The following is a 13274-nucleotide window of genomic DNA, read 5'->3' as shown; positions in this document are numbered from 1 at the left end:
ATAGAATGGCCAGGGAAACACTCGGCTCTTCATGAGGGCTCCTGGGACCTGGTGGTGGGCAGGGTCCTGAGCACAGCCTCCCAGCCCAGGACAGGATGGCCAATGGCCAGGGCCCTGGACCCGAGCCAGTCGGGGTGCCCTGGACTCAGGCCTCCCTGCAGTCCCTGGCCTCCCTGGCTGCACCCTGCAGAGTAGCTGCCGTCTAGCCTCCTATTGACCCCAACTCAGCCCTGGGAAGCCGACCCCAGCCCCTCACGCTCTGCTGGGCTCACAGGAACACAGCCGGGGCACACAGAGCCACCTGGGCATGGAGGGTCCTGCCAGGAAAACCCTGCCTTTCTGGCTCTGGGCCTGGGTCTCCGCCTACAGCCTTCCCGCTGCCGCTCACAGGCTGCTTAGCCCCTGCTGGCCCCGCCTCCCGTGGGGGTGTTCCCCACTCACGGCCCCGCCCACCTCTGGATTCACTGACAGACCCCCCCTAGCCCTGCACCCAGGGTCTTTTCTGCTTCTTCGTGCCAGGCCCATGGGAACATGGGCTCACGGGGCCCACACCTGGCTTTATGGCAGGCCCTTGCTTCACTCCTCCTGGCCTGGGAGGCACAGGCAGCACCCCCATTTCGCAGCTGGAAAAAACAGGTGCAGAGAGCTGACGAAACCTGCCTACAGCCTCTGACTGGAGAGCAAGTGGCAGAACTACGCCTGGCTCAGAAACCAGCCCGGGACCCTCTGCCTGCAGCCCAGGGGCTCAGGCAGCACCAGGCCCGTCGGTCAGGGCCGGGGCTGGGGCTGCAGGAGGGGTCTCCTTGAGGGGCCGGGGACGCAAAGCTGTCGGGGGTGGCAGGGGCTCCCCGTGGAGAAGCTGGCCAGGACCAGACCAGGGCAAGGGTTCCTGTAGCACGGCTCCTACCCGAACTCTGCCGGCCACCGGGCTGACTCGTGGGGTCAGGCTGGCCTGTCAGTCCCCTGCTGCTCCCGAGGGAAAGAGGTGCCCCTTGGACACCTGCCCGCCCCCCCACCCCCTCGCTGGCTGTAGGACCTCAGGCCACCCGTGCTGGGGCCTGGTGTGAGGCAGTGCAGACCCCCATCCTGTGCTGGCCTCAGTTTCCCCACTGACACTAGGGCTGCCTGCCAGCGTCAGCACTCACACACCCTCCCCCCCAACCCTTGTTCGTGGGGCCGGAACCCCAACCTCTCCTCTTCCTCCTTCTGGCCCTGTTCCTGGCCAGGCTGTGCCTGGCACTTGCTCCTGACGCGCCAGCATCCGAGCAGGGGGGAGGGTGGGGGAGAGGCAGCTGGTGGGGCCTCCATCAGTGCTTCCCTGTCAATCTCCCATCTCAGCACCCCCTTTCTTGGAGAGCCCCAGGTTGCCAATGCAAACGGGGCTTCCTAGCAGCCTTGCTTGCAGGCTGGAGCCAAATTTCAGTGCCACGTGTTCGAGAGAGAAAGATGAAGAGGGAGGTTTGCAGGGGTCAGGCCGGAGTAAGCTCCTTGCAGCCTCACGTCCAGAGCCAGGACCAGCAGGGTCCACCCCTCCACACACTCACTCCAGGCTGACACTTGCCCTGCGGCAGCACACAACTTTCACTGCTGGGAAGTCCCTCGCACATCTAACCCAAATACCTCAAGCTGTAGAACAAGCTTTGGCCTTTCCTTATCTGCCAGGGTGCAGGCTTGCTTAGAACAGGACAGAGCAGTGCCCACGCCTGTGGGACAAGGCTCACTTGGCACGTGAGGCCAGCGGCCCCGGGAAACCAGGGTCTGTAACCACAGTGGTGGGCTTTCCCAATTCAGACTTGCCTCAGTCTCCCTATTGGTACAGTGGGCAGGAAAAGGCAGTCAGCACAGAACCTCTGGCCGGCCCCTGGGTGTGTAGGGACACGGACCTTCTGTCTACAGTCAACTTGGCCCCACGTCTCCTTAGACAGATACCATTTTAATTCATGTTTAGTTTAAAAGTAAATACTCTGTTCTTCATTTTCACATTGGGGTGGTGCAGGACAGTTAGACAGGGAGGCCTTCCCGGGTGGGCAGTACCAAAGGGAACTTCTGCACCAAACCCTCCTCCAAATGCCTGGAATGCCTCTCAGGCTTGCTGGCATGCCTGGCATGACCTCCCCTGGCCATCAGGAGAAGGAGGATGGACGGTCCCCCACGGGGGGCTTCAGGCCTGGGGCTGCGCTGGGGCTGCCTCCTGGTCCCCGGCTTGGGGCTCGGTCCCTAGGGGCAGGTGGCCGCCCCTCCGTCCCCCGGGGCCGCCCCCTTTCAGGCTAGCAGCGCTAGATGCAGGTGACCAGCATGTCCACGCCGGTGCCCAACTCGATCTCCTCGAAGAGCACGTGGCCCCCGGCGGCCCCAGAGCCCCCGGCCTTGGCGGCAGCCCTCAGCATGGCCTGGGCGTGGCGCAAGAAGTGCTGGTTCCGACGGCGGCCCAGTCGGCGCAGTGCCAGGATGGCCAGCACGTGGTCCTGCCTGCAGAGACACGCGGGCCCCTGCTGCAGACTCGACAGCTCCAGTGACACCCCAGACCCCAGGGCGAGGGGGACCCTGGGGCTCGGACTGGAAGCGCTAGGGCACCCAGCATTCCTGGGGGTGCCTGGGTCTTGAAGGGTGCAAAGCCCGGCGGAGACGGGAAGAGGCAAGCCTGATGGGAACGGCCTCTGAGCCCCAGGCAGAGGTTCCGGAAACCTAGCGGACCTAGGGAGGCAGCAGGGGGCTGCCATGCCGCGATGCCAGGAGCGGGGCAGGCAGGGGAGTCAGAGCCTCTTCCCCTGAGAACCGTGCTGGGGAGCCCCGGCCCAGCAGCAAGCAGAGAGGCATGTGGTGTGGGAGGCTTGGCCCAGTGTGCCGCCCCTCCCACCCGGAGCACCCCAAAGAGCTGGAAGCACTGTCTCCCGCAGCCAGGGAGGGCTGGCCAGCCTGCGCAGGAAAACCCCGAGGGGCCAAAAGGGGAACCTTCCTCCTGTGCTCAGTTACTCTGAATCAAGGCCAAACAGATGCAGCGGGCTGGGATCAGAGGATTCTGAGATGGGGCGGGGCGGGGCAGGGGACCAGGAAGGGGCTAGGCCTGGGCTTTCTGTAGCCTCCCCATCCTGGAATCTCCAAGGCCATGGAGAGATTCAGATGGGATTTCCACGTGACTCACAACCCCCCAACACACACCCTAGGATCAAAGCCTTCTTCCTGCTGGCAGGTCTCTGGGCTTCCAGAAAGGGCTTTCTCCTGGAGCTGGGGGCCTGTGCCTCCCCCTAAGACTCGCTGGAGGAAGGGCTCTGGCTCCCTTCAGACTCCAGGGACCACAAGACTGAATGAGGACGGTGAGATTAGAACAGCGGGGAAGGGCAGCGACGATCCCACCAAGGCCCGCACAGCCTGAGGGTCCGGGCCCGCAGGTCGCGCTGCTGGCACCTGTGCACGGAGGCCGGTGCTAGTCCGAGCCCCGCCCCGAGGCCCCTCCCCGTCTCCCGTCCCAGAACCAGCTCCGGGGTAGGAACCTGATGTCGGGGTAGCTTCTGATGAGCGTCTCCAGGTGCCGCCTGATGTCGTCTTTGTGAGTCTCGCCCAGTATGTCAGCCACGCATGGGATAGCTTGGCCCAGCCACGTGGCCTGGGAGCCCTGCGGAGACGCGGCGCGGTGGGCCACCCCGCCCCCGCCTGCAGCCCCTCGGTGAGTGCCCGGTTTAGCCCTCCTGCAGCCACCACCGCGGCCCCACGGGGACCGCCTCCCGCCCCGCGGAAGGGGACGCGCCCTGGCTCAGGGTTCCTCTTCCCTCCCCACCCCACGGCGCAGAAGAGGCTTTCCGTGTCTACCCAGGCGGGTGAGCCCAGGCCCCGCGGGGAAGGCCTGCCTGGCATCAGACGGAGAGTCGGGGACCAGCGGCCCAGATGAGGGGTGTCTGTGTGGGGAGGACATGCCTGAGCTCGGTCTGCTGGGGGTCGGGTGGAGGAGAGGTCCCACACAGTCCCCGCCCATCAGACGGGGCTGTGACCCTCATCCCTCCCCTACACCCCCCACAAAGTACATGCAAATCAACGCAAATATATGCAACGTGTCCTCCCCACCTGGCCCGGCCCCTGCACGCGGAGAGTGCCGCGAATCATTCGCCAAAGCCTGCCCACCGGGGGGGAGGGGGTCTCTTACAGGGGGCGAGCTGAAATCAGACTGAGCGGGGCGCTTTTGGAAGGCCCGCGGGCTGGAGAACCCCCAAGCAGGCCAGCGCCCCGGGGCAGTCGGGTGATGCTCCTACCAAGCCCTGGAAGGTATTGCCGATGGCCTGCGCCTCGAGGCCCATCTTCTGGGAGCCGCTCCGGCGGTCCACACCCCGGAGCCGCTCACGGGGTCGCAGTGCCTGCGCCAGGTACTCGCGGACAACATAGCGGTGCACCTGCTGCAGAGTCTCCTGGGGGTAGAGGTCAGGGTCACCGGGAGAAGCCCTGGGCACGCCCCCACCAGCGTCCGCCCCCGCCCCCGGATACCTGGGCCAGGGGTGGAGCCATGTGCTCGAGGAGGCCCGAGAAGGCCACCACCTTGTCCATGAGGGGCTGCAGCAGGTCCTGGGTCAGCCAGGCCTTGGTGCACAGGGCCCTGAAGAGCGGCTAGGGGCAGAGCGGTGGGCAGTTTGCCGAGGGCTGACCCCCAGCACCCACTAGACCCTCCCCTGGGCACCCAGGGCATGGCTCCGGACAGGCGTGATTCATGCCAAAGGGCGAGCTGGCATCAGGAAGAAAGTCTGCGGAGCTGACCCCCTTCTCTACGGTATCTTGGGGACAGCCCCTGTCCTTGCTCTAGAGCTTTCCCTCATGAGAAAACTCTGAGACTGCCTCCTTCAGGCTGGCTGGCCCCGTGGGCATGGTTGGAGTTTGAGCCTCTAGCCAGCCCTTGCCTCGGGAGTCCTGGCGGCGCCTTGAGGGGCTGGATGAGGCGCCATTCCCTAGATGCACCCGCTCTGTGGAGAGGGTCCTCAGAGAGTCTCAGAGTTCGTCTCTGAGAGGCGAGTGAAAGCGTTAGTCGCTTAGTCGTGTCCGACTCTTTGTGACCACATGGACTGTACCTCCGTCCATGGGATTCTCCAGGCAAGTACACTGGAGTGGGTTGCCATTCCCTTCTCCAGGGGATCCTCCTCACCCAGGGATGGAATCTGGGTGTCCTGCAATTATAGGCGGATTCTTCACCAGCTGAGCCACCAGAGAAGCCCAGGGCGTGAAGGAAGAAGGCAATTGTTCCCAACTGTTCTTGCTCAGCTGGGAACCTGTCTGGGTTCCCTGCCTGCCCCCGAAACACCACCCCAACACGCCCCTACGGTAAATGAGTGCTGTGACTTGGGCCCCCAGGCTCCAGGACACAGGGCGCACCTGCTGGGCAAGGAAAGTGGGGAGAGAAGGGCCCGCCCCCTCACCTGCACAGCGCCCTGAAAGCCCTGGAGCAGCCGCTTCTGAAAGGCTCGGGCGGCAGCCCCCAGGGCCTTCTCCAGCTCTCCAAAGCTTTCTGGGAACTTGGCCAGAAGGTGAGTCCTGGGGAGGGGGAGGGGCCAGGATTGGGGAAAGTGGGCAAGGGCTCACGGCCTGGCATACAGCCGTGAAGGCTGGGTGCCACCCCAGCTCCGATCACTCAGACTATAGTGTGAAGGGCAGCCCCCTGGGGCGGCACAGTGGAGAAGCCCTGGGAACGGTCACGTGAGGGGGCAGAAGTGCGCCCGGGAGCCGAGCACGGAGGGGTGGGCTAGGGGAGTGTCGAGGTCCCACCGCATGGCAGGGCCCCTGTGGCAGGGCTGAGCCAGACCTCATCCCTCCTGGTGACAGAACAGTGCAGCACAGCCCCTCCTATCAGACGCTCGGGATAGTTGCTCAGTCGAGTCTGACTCTGTGACCCCATGGGCGGTAGCCCGCCAGGCTCCTCTGTCCATGGGATTCTCCAGGCCAGAATACTGGAGTGGGTTTCCATTCCCTTCTCCAGAGGATCTTCCCAACCCGGGGACTGAACCCAGGTCTTCTACATTGCAGGTGGATTCTTTATCCTCTGAGCTCCCAGGGAAGCCCTTTGAGCCTCATAACTGCCTCTCCAAATATCACAATGTCCCCATTTCATCACTGAGGAGACAGTTTGCAGCCCAGGGACACAGAAAGTGAAGTCTCTCAGTTGAGTCCAACTGTTTGTGACCCCATGGACTGTAGCTCGCCAGGCTCCTCCATCCATGGGATTTTCCTGGCAAGAGTACGGGAGTGGGTTGCCATTTCCTTCTCCAGAAAGGCAGGCTAAATTTCTATCAGGGCTTGACCAGAGATGGCCTACACCAGAGTCCCCTGTGCCCAGGACCAGCCTGGCACAGTCTAGGGACAGAAGAGTGTTAGTGAGCCAGCGCCTGATCACGGTCATGCTTTGGGTTCCCAGATCCAACAAGTACTGCCTGCGTGACTGTCGACCAGCGGCGATGCCTTTCTGAGCCCCCACACTGCATTCCCGTCTGTCTGTGGGGACATCACACCATCAGCAGTAGCTGATGCTTCTTCAGCTGGGGACACTATGGCTTGGCCTGGGGCTGAAGGCTCTGGCAGCCCGCAGGGGAGGGCCACTGTCCCCTGGAGGTAGAGGAACCCAGGCTCCGGCACCATCAAGGCCCTGAGGGTTGGGGTCGGGAGGGAGGCAGGCTTCCAAGAAGAGACAGGGTCCCTAAAAGTAAGAAGGCTGAGTGGGATGAGGGAGGAGAAATGGAGCCCTGGGTGGCAGGGATGAGCTGGGCAAGGGTGGCTGGAACCTCGGCCTCTGCTCAGCCCTGAAGCTCCCTGCGTCCCTGCCAGGGCCTCAGCTCTGCGGGGCCAAGAGAGGACCCCACGGAGGGGACAGGGGCGGGGCCGAGCACGGAGAGGGGTTCCCCTTCAGAAGGCCTCTGGGGATGGCCGCTTTGGGGCCGCAGGGCCGGCGTCTGCGTTGCGGTTCCCAGGGCTCGCGCGCCCCCTGCCGGTCGCGCCTGGCACCGCGGGACAAACCCACCTGAGCTCCTCGCAGGCATTGATGCTGGCGCACACGTGAGGCTCGGTCACCGCCCCGGACTCCAGAAAAGCCTTTTCGAACCTGGGGGGCGGGGTACGCAGGGGCCTTGAAGACTCTCCCTGGCTGCTAAGACCCCGAGTCCGCCCTCCAGGTTTCTCCCTCCCAGTTGTCCGGAATCTCGAATTCCGAGGTAACGGGATGAATGGGTCCCTCCCAGGGACAACCAGCGTCCACACCCTGGCCACCCCGCCCACCACATCCCGGCCTAGGATTCGCCCGCACCTATGCAGGAAGAGCCCCAGCGCCCGCGCGCAGATCCGCAACGTGGTGGCCTCCAGTTTTGCGGAGATGGCGCCGGCCGCCTTCACGTGCTCCGCCACGAGCTGCGAGCGAGCACGTCTGAGTACTGGATCCCGATGGCCCCAGCGCCCAATCGTGGCGCAGGGACGTCTCCACCCTCCCCGCTCTGCCTCCCAGTCTCGGCTCCGACTTCCAGGGGCCCCGATTTCCAGGGGGTCAGCCCTCCCAGCTCCGCACATCTACGGGGTCCCCCCCGCTCAGCTGGGAGCTGTGGCCTCGCTCTCCCAGCCTGGTCATGAGACCCGAGGACTTCTGCCCGCGCCCCACGTGGGGCCTCAGGCTCCCGTTCGATGGGGAGAGGCTGTTGTGACTGTGCCTTATAAGAGAGTCTCCACCGCCAGAGGCCCAAACCCACGGCCTTCCCTCCGGCGCACCATGCAGACATCGAAGGACAGCGGCGTGTGGTAGAGGCCCCGCAGCTCTTCCGGGGCTTCCGCAGCCGCCCAGCGACTCTGCTCCAGCTGCAGGATGCCATCGAAGCAGCTCTCGATCTTGGTCTGTGCGGGCCAGGGAAGGGGCCGCGGTGAGACCCTCCCAGGAGGGAGACGCCCCCACCTCCAAGCCCTAGAGCGCGCCCCTGGCGACAAGGGCACCCCTGCCGGGACACAGGCCCACGCCCGAGGCCGTAGAGCGGAGAGGCTCGGACCCTGGGCACTGCGCCTCCCTACCCCGCTGGCATTGACCACCCTCTACCTGGACCCCGCCCCCTCGGCCCGGCCCCGCCCCGGTCTCACCTCCAGGAAGCTGGTGTAGTCGTCTTCCAGTCGGGCCCAGAGGTCCGGTGCCAGGATCGGGGGCAGCGGCTCCGAGGGCAGAGCCTGGTCCTGGGAGCCCAGGAAATCAGGACTGGAAGGCAGGGCGGGGCCTGAAGGTCTGGGCGGGACTCTGATGCGGCCGCGGCTGCACCCACTGCCCTCTGCCTTGGCTCAAAGCCTAATGCCATCGCTGTGAGGCCCGGAATCTGGGCTTCCGTTCACACGCCCGGCACCCCACCCCGCCCTCCAGGTTTCCGTGCCAAGCGCCCCTCCGCCGGGCTTCCCACCTCAGGATTTCCTGGCTAAGCAGTCGGCGGAGCGTGCCCCGAAAGCATAAAAAGAAGGCAGTCCGGATGGACCTCGACCAGCTTGCTTCGGGAGTGACCTCCACCCTCTCGCTCGGGGTTCACCCAAATCGAGCTCTAAACGCCCCCAGGACCTTGCAGTTCAGGGTCCAGCTAGGATCCAGCCCACACCGGGGCGGGCGCCTGTCTGCAGCCACGCAGAATATTAAGGAGCCCAGCACTTTGGCGCCCCTCCAACTGCCCGCCTGCCTGGGGAGCTGGGGAGCGCTCAAGGGCACGGGGGACCCACCCCATCACGTTCTGCAGAGCCCTGAACCGAGGTGTCCATCCAAAGCAAGAGTGGGGGTGAAAGCCAGCCCTCAAGAGCGCGGTGAGCCGTGGTTGTGTCCAGCCTGGAGGGGGCGCCCGTGGCCAGTTCACTCAAAGGCCCCGCGTGGACCAGGGGGGACTCCCTGGGCTCGCCGCCTCGGAAGCAACCCCGCCCATAGCGCTTTCCAGCTTCTGAACCGAGAGGGAGAGCACCAGTGTCTGGGAGGGGGAGGAGAGAATATCAAAGGGCTCCCGGATCTGGGATCTTGGGTGCCTAACAGACAGCACTCTCCCGGGGAGGAAAAGGAGAAAGGTGCCCTGTGCCCTTCAGAGCAGGTTCCGGAAGGCCTCGCGGGCGGGCAGTGCCAGGCCCTCCTCGCCCTCGCCCCACCCCCCGGCCGCCGGCCCGGGCCTCACCTGCTGTAGACGTTGGCGGCCCAGTCCAGCAGCACGTAGAGCTGCTCGCAGCCGCGGGCGTCGTGCGCGAGCTCCTGGAGGCGCCCGGCCACCGCGCCGTGGAAGGCACGCAGGTAGGCCTCCCACGCCGGGAAGCCGGCGGCCGCGTAAGCGGGGTGCACCTCCCGCTGCACCTTCTGCAGGTCGCGGCGAACCAAAGCGCCGAGCTCGGCCAGGAGCCGCGCCAAGTCGGGGGCAGCGTCGGCCGCCCCCGGGGCCTCCCCCGCGCCCGCCTGCCGCACGCGCTCCTCTGCGCTCCGCCGCACGGCGTCCTCCCAGTACTGGCGCCAGCGGCGCGGCGTGCGCAGAAAGTCGCCGTCTGCGGGGGGCTCCGGGTGGGCCTCTTCTTCCGCGCGCACCACTCGGGCCAGCTCCGCGAGCGCGGCCGCGTCCACGCCATCCGGGCCCAGCGTCTCGCGCACGATGGCGCAGATCTCCGCGGCCAGCCCGTCGTAGTGCAGGCACACGTCCATGGCGCGCCGCGCAAAGCCCGTGGGGTCCTGCTGGAAGGTGCACGAGGCTTTCTCGGTCACTAGCCCCGTCTCCAGGTGCCGCAGCCGCTCGAAGGCGGCTAGGAGTTGCCGCTCGGAGATGAGGTCTGCGACGGACGTGCCTTTTGCAAGGTCGGGCGAGAAGAGGGCCAGTGAAGGGGGCGCTCCAGGTAAGCTGGTCCCCAGAGCGCCCCAGAGCGCTACGGAAGGCCTGCACCAGGAGCAAGGGACCCGACTGCTCTATGTCCTTCGGAATTGCCTATGAAGAGGCAGATCCCAGGTCCCAAGCCTGGTTCAGATCATGCCTGGGATGGTTCCTGCCTCCCCTTGCCTTCAGCCCCTACTTCGGCCGCTGCTCCCTGCATGGAGCTGGACCTGGTGGCCTCCAGTGCAGTCCTGACTCAGCTCCAGTGGGGCCAGAGCTCAGTCTGGGCGTGCCCTTGGATGCCCAGGTTCCTGCCCGCAGTGTCCAGCTTCAGCCTTTCTTGTTCCCCGCTGTTCCCCGCTCTGGGCCAGCCTCCACCCCCAGGAGCCCTCCACTTTCTCCTGCACGCCCTCTTCAGGGCTCATCTCCTGGGTGGCCCCCTCATCTCGCCTCCAGGTGGTCTTGGCTCCCAGGCACCCTCCGTGATCCTGTGATCTGACTGGGCCAGTGCCTTGTCCACCAGTCCGGTTTGGCCAGGAGCCAGGCTGTGGAAGCCCGTGGAGTTCTGGGGCCCTGCAGATCTGGGTTCAAATCTCATTTTTCCACTTCCCAGCTGTGAGACGTGAGGCAAGTCACTTAACCTCTCTGAGCCTCACTTTTCTCGGCTGCCCTTGTTGAAACGCTGGAAGAATTTTACCGTGCAGTTGTGCTGGGGCACGGGTTTGGGGTGGCTGAGCAGGGTAACCCATCAAGAAGCCTGGGCCCCACCCCCCCCACCCCCCACCCCCGCCTTGGTTTCCTCCCCTGCTCAGTGGGGGCGGGGCAGCCCTCACCTTTGGCTTCCTCAGGCCCCGCCCCCGTGGACAACCGCCGGCCAACATCTTCTTTGGCCTTGGAGGACCCCTTCCTGCTGCAGGCTGGCCCTGGCTCCGAGGTCACCCCGGTCTGGTCCACGGCAGGGCAGTTGTCTGGAGTGCGCCGCAAAGACCCAAACAGGAAGCGGCCGCTGAGCCTGAGCACCCCTGCATCTCCCCGGGAGGCTCGAACCGAGGCCCGCTGGCTCGCCCTCGAGAGGGCCCGCCGCAAGGTGCCCAGGCCAGGCCTAAAGCCCTCGTGCTGGGCGCCGGGCGCGTCCTCGCTGCTCGCCCGCCGGGCGCCCTGGGCTGGGGTGTGCGGCTCCACCGGCTCCTGGGGGCGGTGCAGCTCCAGCCCAGAGGCCTGTGTCTGTGGCAACGGCATCTTGGCAGCAGCGGAGCTGGGGGTGAAAGGGAAGCTCAGGAACTCGGGGTGGGGTGGTGGTGGGGCGACCAGTCCCCGGGAGCAGACACCAAAACCCCATGAGATCCGCAGGGGGCGTGGGGGGGCCCAGGCGCTGATCAGGGAAGCTTCCCACCACCACCAGAGGTGACCCCAAAGCTGTCAAAAGGAACTGTCGCCAGGCAGCTCCCGTGGCCTGAGCCGTCCTTATGCCAGGATGCAGCTGCTTCTGCAGACACGGACAGCTACTTCTATAAGGAAGCCTCCCCTGACACCATTTTCCATGACGGTCTCCCCTGAGTACCCACCCACGCTGGGTCTGCCAAGCCAGACCCTCCCACCAGAGCTGGAGAGGGAAACGAAGGTGCAGATCCCAGGGCTTAGCCCAGCCCGCAGCCCACAGTCCCCAGAGTGGGCTCAGCAACCACGGCCAGAGCTTCCTGAACCTCGAGTCCTGAGGCCTAGCGTGTCTACCCCCTCCACAGCGCCTTCACTGCCCCCTCACCCCTCAGCTCACCCCCTTTCAGCCATCACACTCACTGCTTCTGCTCAAAGCGGAGCTCAACAGCCCCCTGTGGAAGACGTCCACCCCTTTCCCTGGATGTCCCAGCACTGGACGGGGGTGGGGTCAGGTTGGAGGGGGCTGGCTCAGGCCACCCAGGGCTTATCGAGGCCTTGCAGCCTGCAGGGAAGGCTGTGGGAGGGGCCTTGGTTCTATATTTAACCAGGGGCTGAAGGCTCCTAACTCTGATTCGCACCCATGATCTCCTCCCCGCTGCCCCCCGTAGAGGATGGGGAGGGGGTCTCCAGGGCGTGGGGGCCTGAGCACAGGGCCCTCACCACCTCCAGGCTCCCCCAGTCTCTGCTCATCCCCACCCCCTTTCAGCCTCGCCTGGCTGTTGGGGAAAAAGAAGAGAAACTTCTTGGCCTGCTGGGACCTCCCACCCACCCCACTGTGTAAAGACAATTTGAAGTTGGTGGGGGCCAGCAAGTTTTCACTTCAGCCCAAGGAACTAGGGCCCAAAAGAGGGCAGGACCTGCTGAAGTCACTGACCAACCAGAGGCTGAGCTACCCCCCATCCCCCGGCAACCCCCCACCACGGGGACAAAGGCCAGGTTGGAGCCAGCACCTGACCCTTGGGTGATATTGGGCTGGAGCGGCCTCTCTGCAGGCCTCAGTGTGCCTGGGGTGATTGACACCAGGATGGGCAGGGCCCAGCCCCTAACCCACCCCCTTCCCCGCACCTGCCAGCAAGATGTCCATCTAGGGGCAGACATGCAGGGGGTTGCTGAGGCCTACCTTCCTCTCCCAGAGGCGGCTGAGCAGCTGGAAGGAGGCTGTCCTGAGGGAGGGGCCGGCCCAGGTGCTTCATGCCAGCCTTATCAGCCCCGCCCTGGCCACAGGTCATGGTTCCCCCAGATGCCAGGACTCAGGGACCATGCCTTCAGGTCAGCCCCGACACAGCAGGGAGCATTGTGCCAGCGGCCCTCTGACCCCACCGCCCCCCCACCTCCCACAGGGCCCCCCGGTGCCCAGCAGGGGCAGGCGTAGTGAAGGAGCCATTCCAGCGGGGCCCAGCCTGCCCTGCTCTGGGCTCTGTCTCCAGGGAGTGTGGGGGCAGGACAAGCCAGCCTACCTTGGTTGGCAAGAGCTCGCACCTAGTAAGCACCTACTGTATGCTCAGTCCAATGCCTGGCACTGTCAGATCCCCATGACAACAAAGTGACAGGGTGTCATTCTCCCCACTTGATAGATAAGGAAACAGGCTCAGAGAGGGGCAGGGTCTTGCCTTAAGCCACACAGCTCAGGGGCGGGGAGTCAGGACCAGCCCAGGTCTGGCTAGGAACCTGGGAGCAGAGGCTGAACACTGTCTCCCAGTAGCAGCAGCCCAGCGTTGCTGCCCAGGGAACCCTTTCTTCTGGCAGAGGGTCTGAAAGTGGGAAAGCTGCCAAATGCCGGGAGTGGCTTCAGACTTGAAGTTCTCCAGGAAGCCTAGGGGAAAATTCTGGGGGGAAAGGGGCAGCTGGCGGCTGGGTCTCACGGGAGGTAACAGAGGCAGACGCTTGAAACCCAGCCACCCTGCCTGACCACCTCGTCCCAAAGCCCATCGAGGCCCCCTGGTGTTCCCTCTGCCCCCTGCTCCCTGAATCCTGCTTCAGCAGCTTCCCAAGTCATTCTTGACCTTCAGGAGGCACCAGTCAATCATGTCA

General features: G+C 65.1%; 1 protein-coding gene across 1 annotated transcript; it reads right to left on the bottom strand.

Annotated features, from left to right (window-relative positions):
* Positions 1 to 2274: 2274 nt before the first annotated feature.
* Positions 2275 to 11045, bottom strand: EXOC3L4 (exocyst complex component 3 like 4). Its single transcript, XM_068991419.1, has 11 exons — positions 10640 to 11045; positions 9132 to 9783; positions 8080 to 8191; positions 7720 to 7842; positions 7268 to 7368; positions 6986 to 7066; positions 5394 to 5508; positions 4474 to 4593; positions 4245 to 4397; positions 3492 to 3613; positions 2275 to 2469 (listed from the first exon to the last, which is right to left on the bottom strand). The coding sequence occupies exons 1-11, from the start codon at positions 11043 to 11045 to the stop codon at positions 2277 to 2279; spliced, it is 2178 nt and encodes a 725-aa protein (XP_068847520.1). The 3' UTR covers positions 2275 to 2276.
* Positions 11046 to 13274: the final 2229 nt, after the last annotated feature.

Source organism: Capricornis sumatraensis, chromosome 19, assembly GCF_032405125.1.
Source record: "Capricornis sumatraensis isolate serow.1 chromosome 19, serow.2, whole genome shotgun sequence".
NCBI lineage: Eukaryota > Metazoa > Chordata > Mammalia > Artiodactyla > Bovidae > Capricornis > Capricornis sumatraensis.
This window is presented reverse-complemented; position numbering and strand designations above follow the sequence as displayed.

Coding starts and splice junctions, on each gene's coding strand:
- EXOC3L4 (XM_068991419.1), bottom strand. CDS start 11,045: ATGCCGTTGCCACAGACACAGGCCTCTGGGCTGGAGCTGCACCGCCCC. Junction 7,843..8,079: donor ACTACACCAGCTTCCTGGAG/GTGAGACCGGGG, acceptor TGGCCCGCACAG/ACCAAGATCGAGAGCTGCTT. Junction 4,594..5,393: donor GCTTTCAGGGCGCTGTGCAG/GTGAGGGGGCGG, acceptor CTCTGCCCCTAG/CCGCTCTTCAGGGCCCTGTG.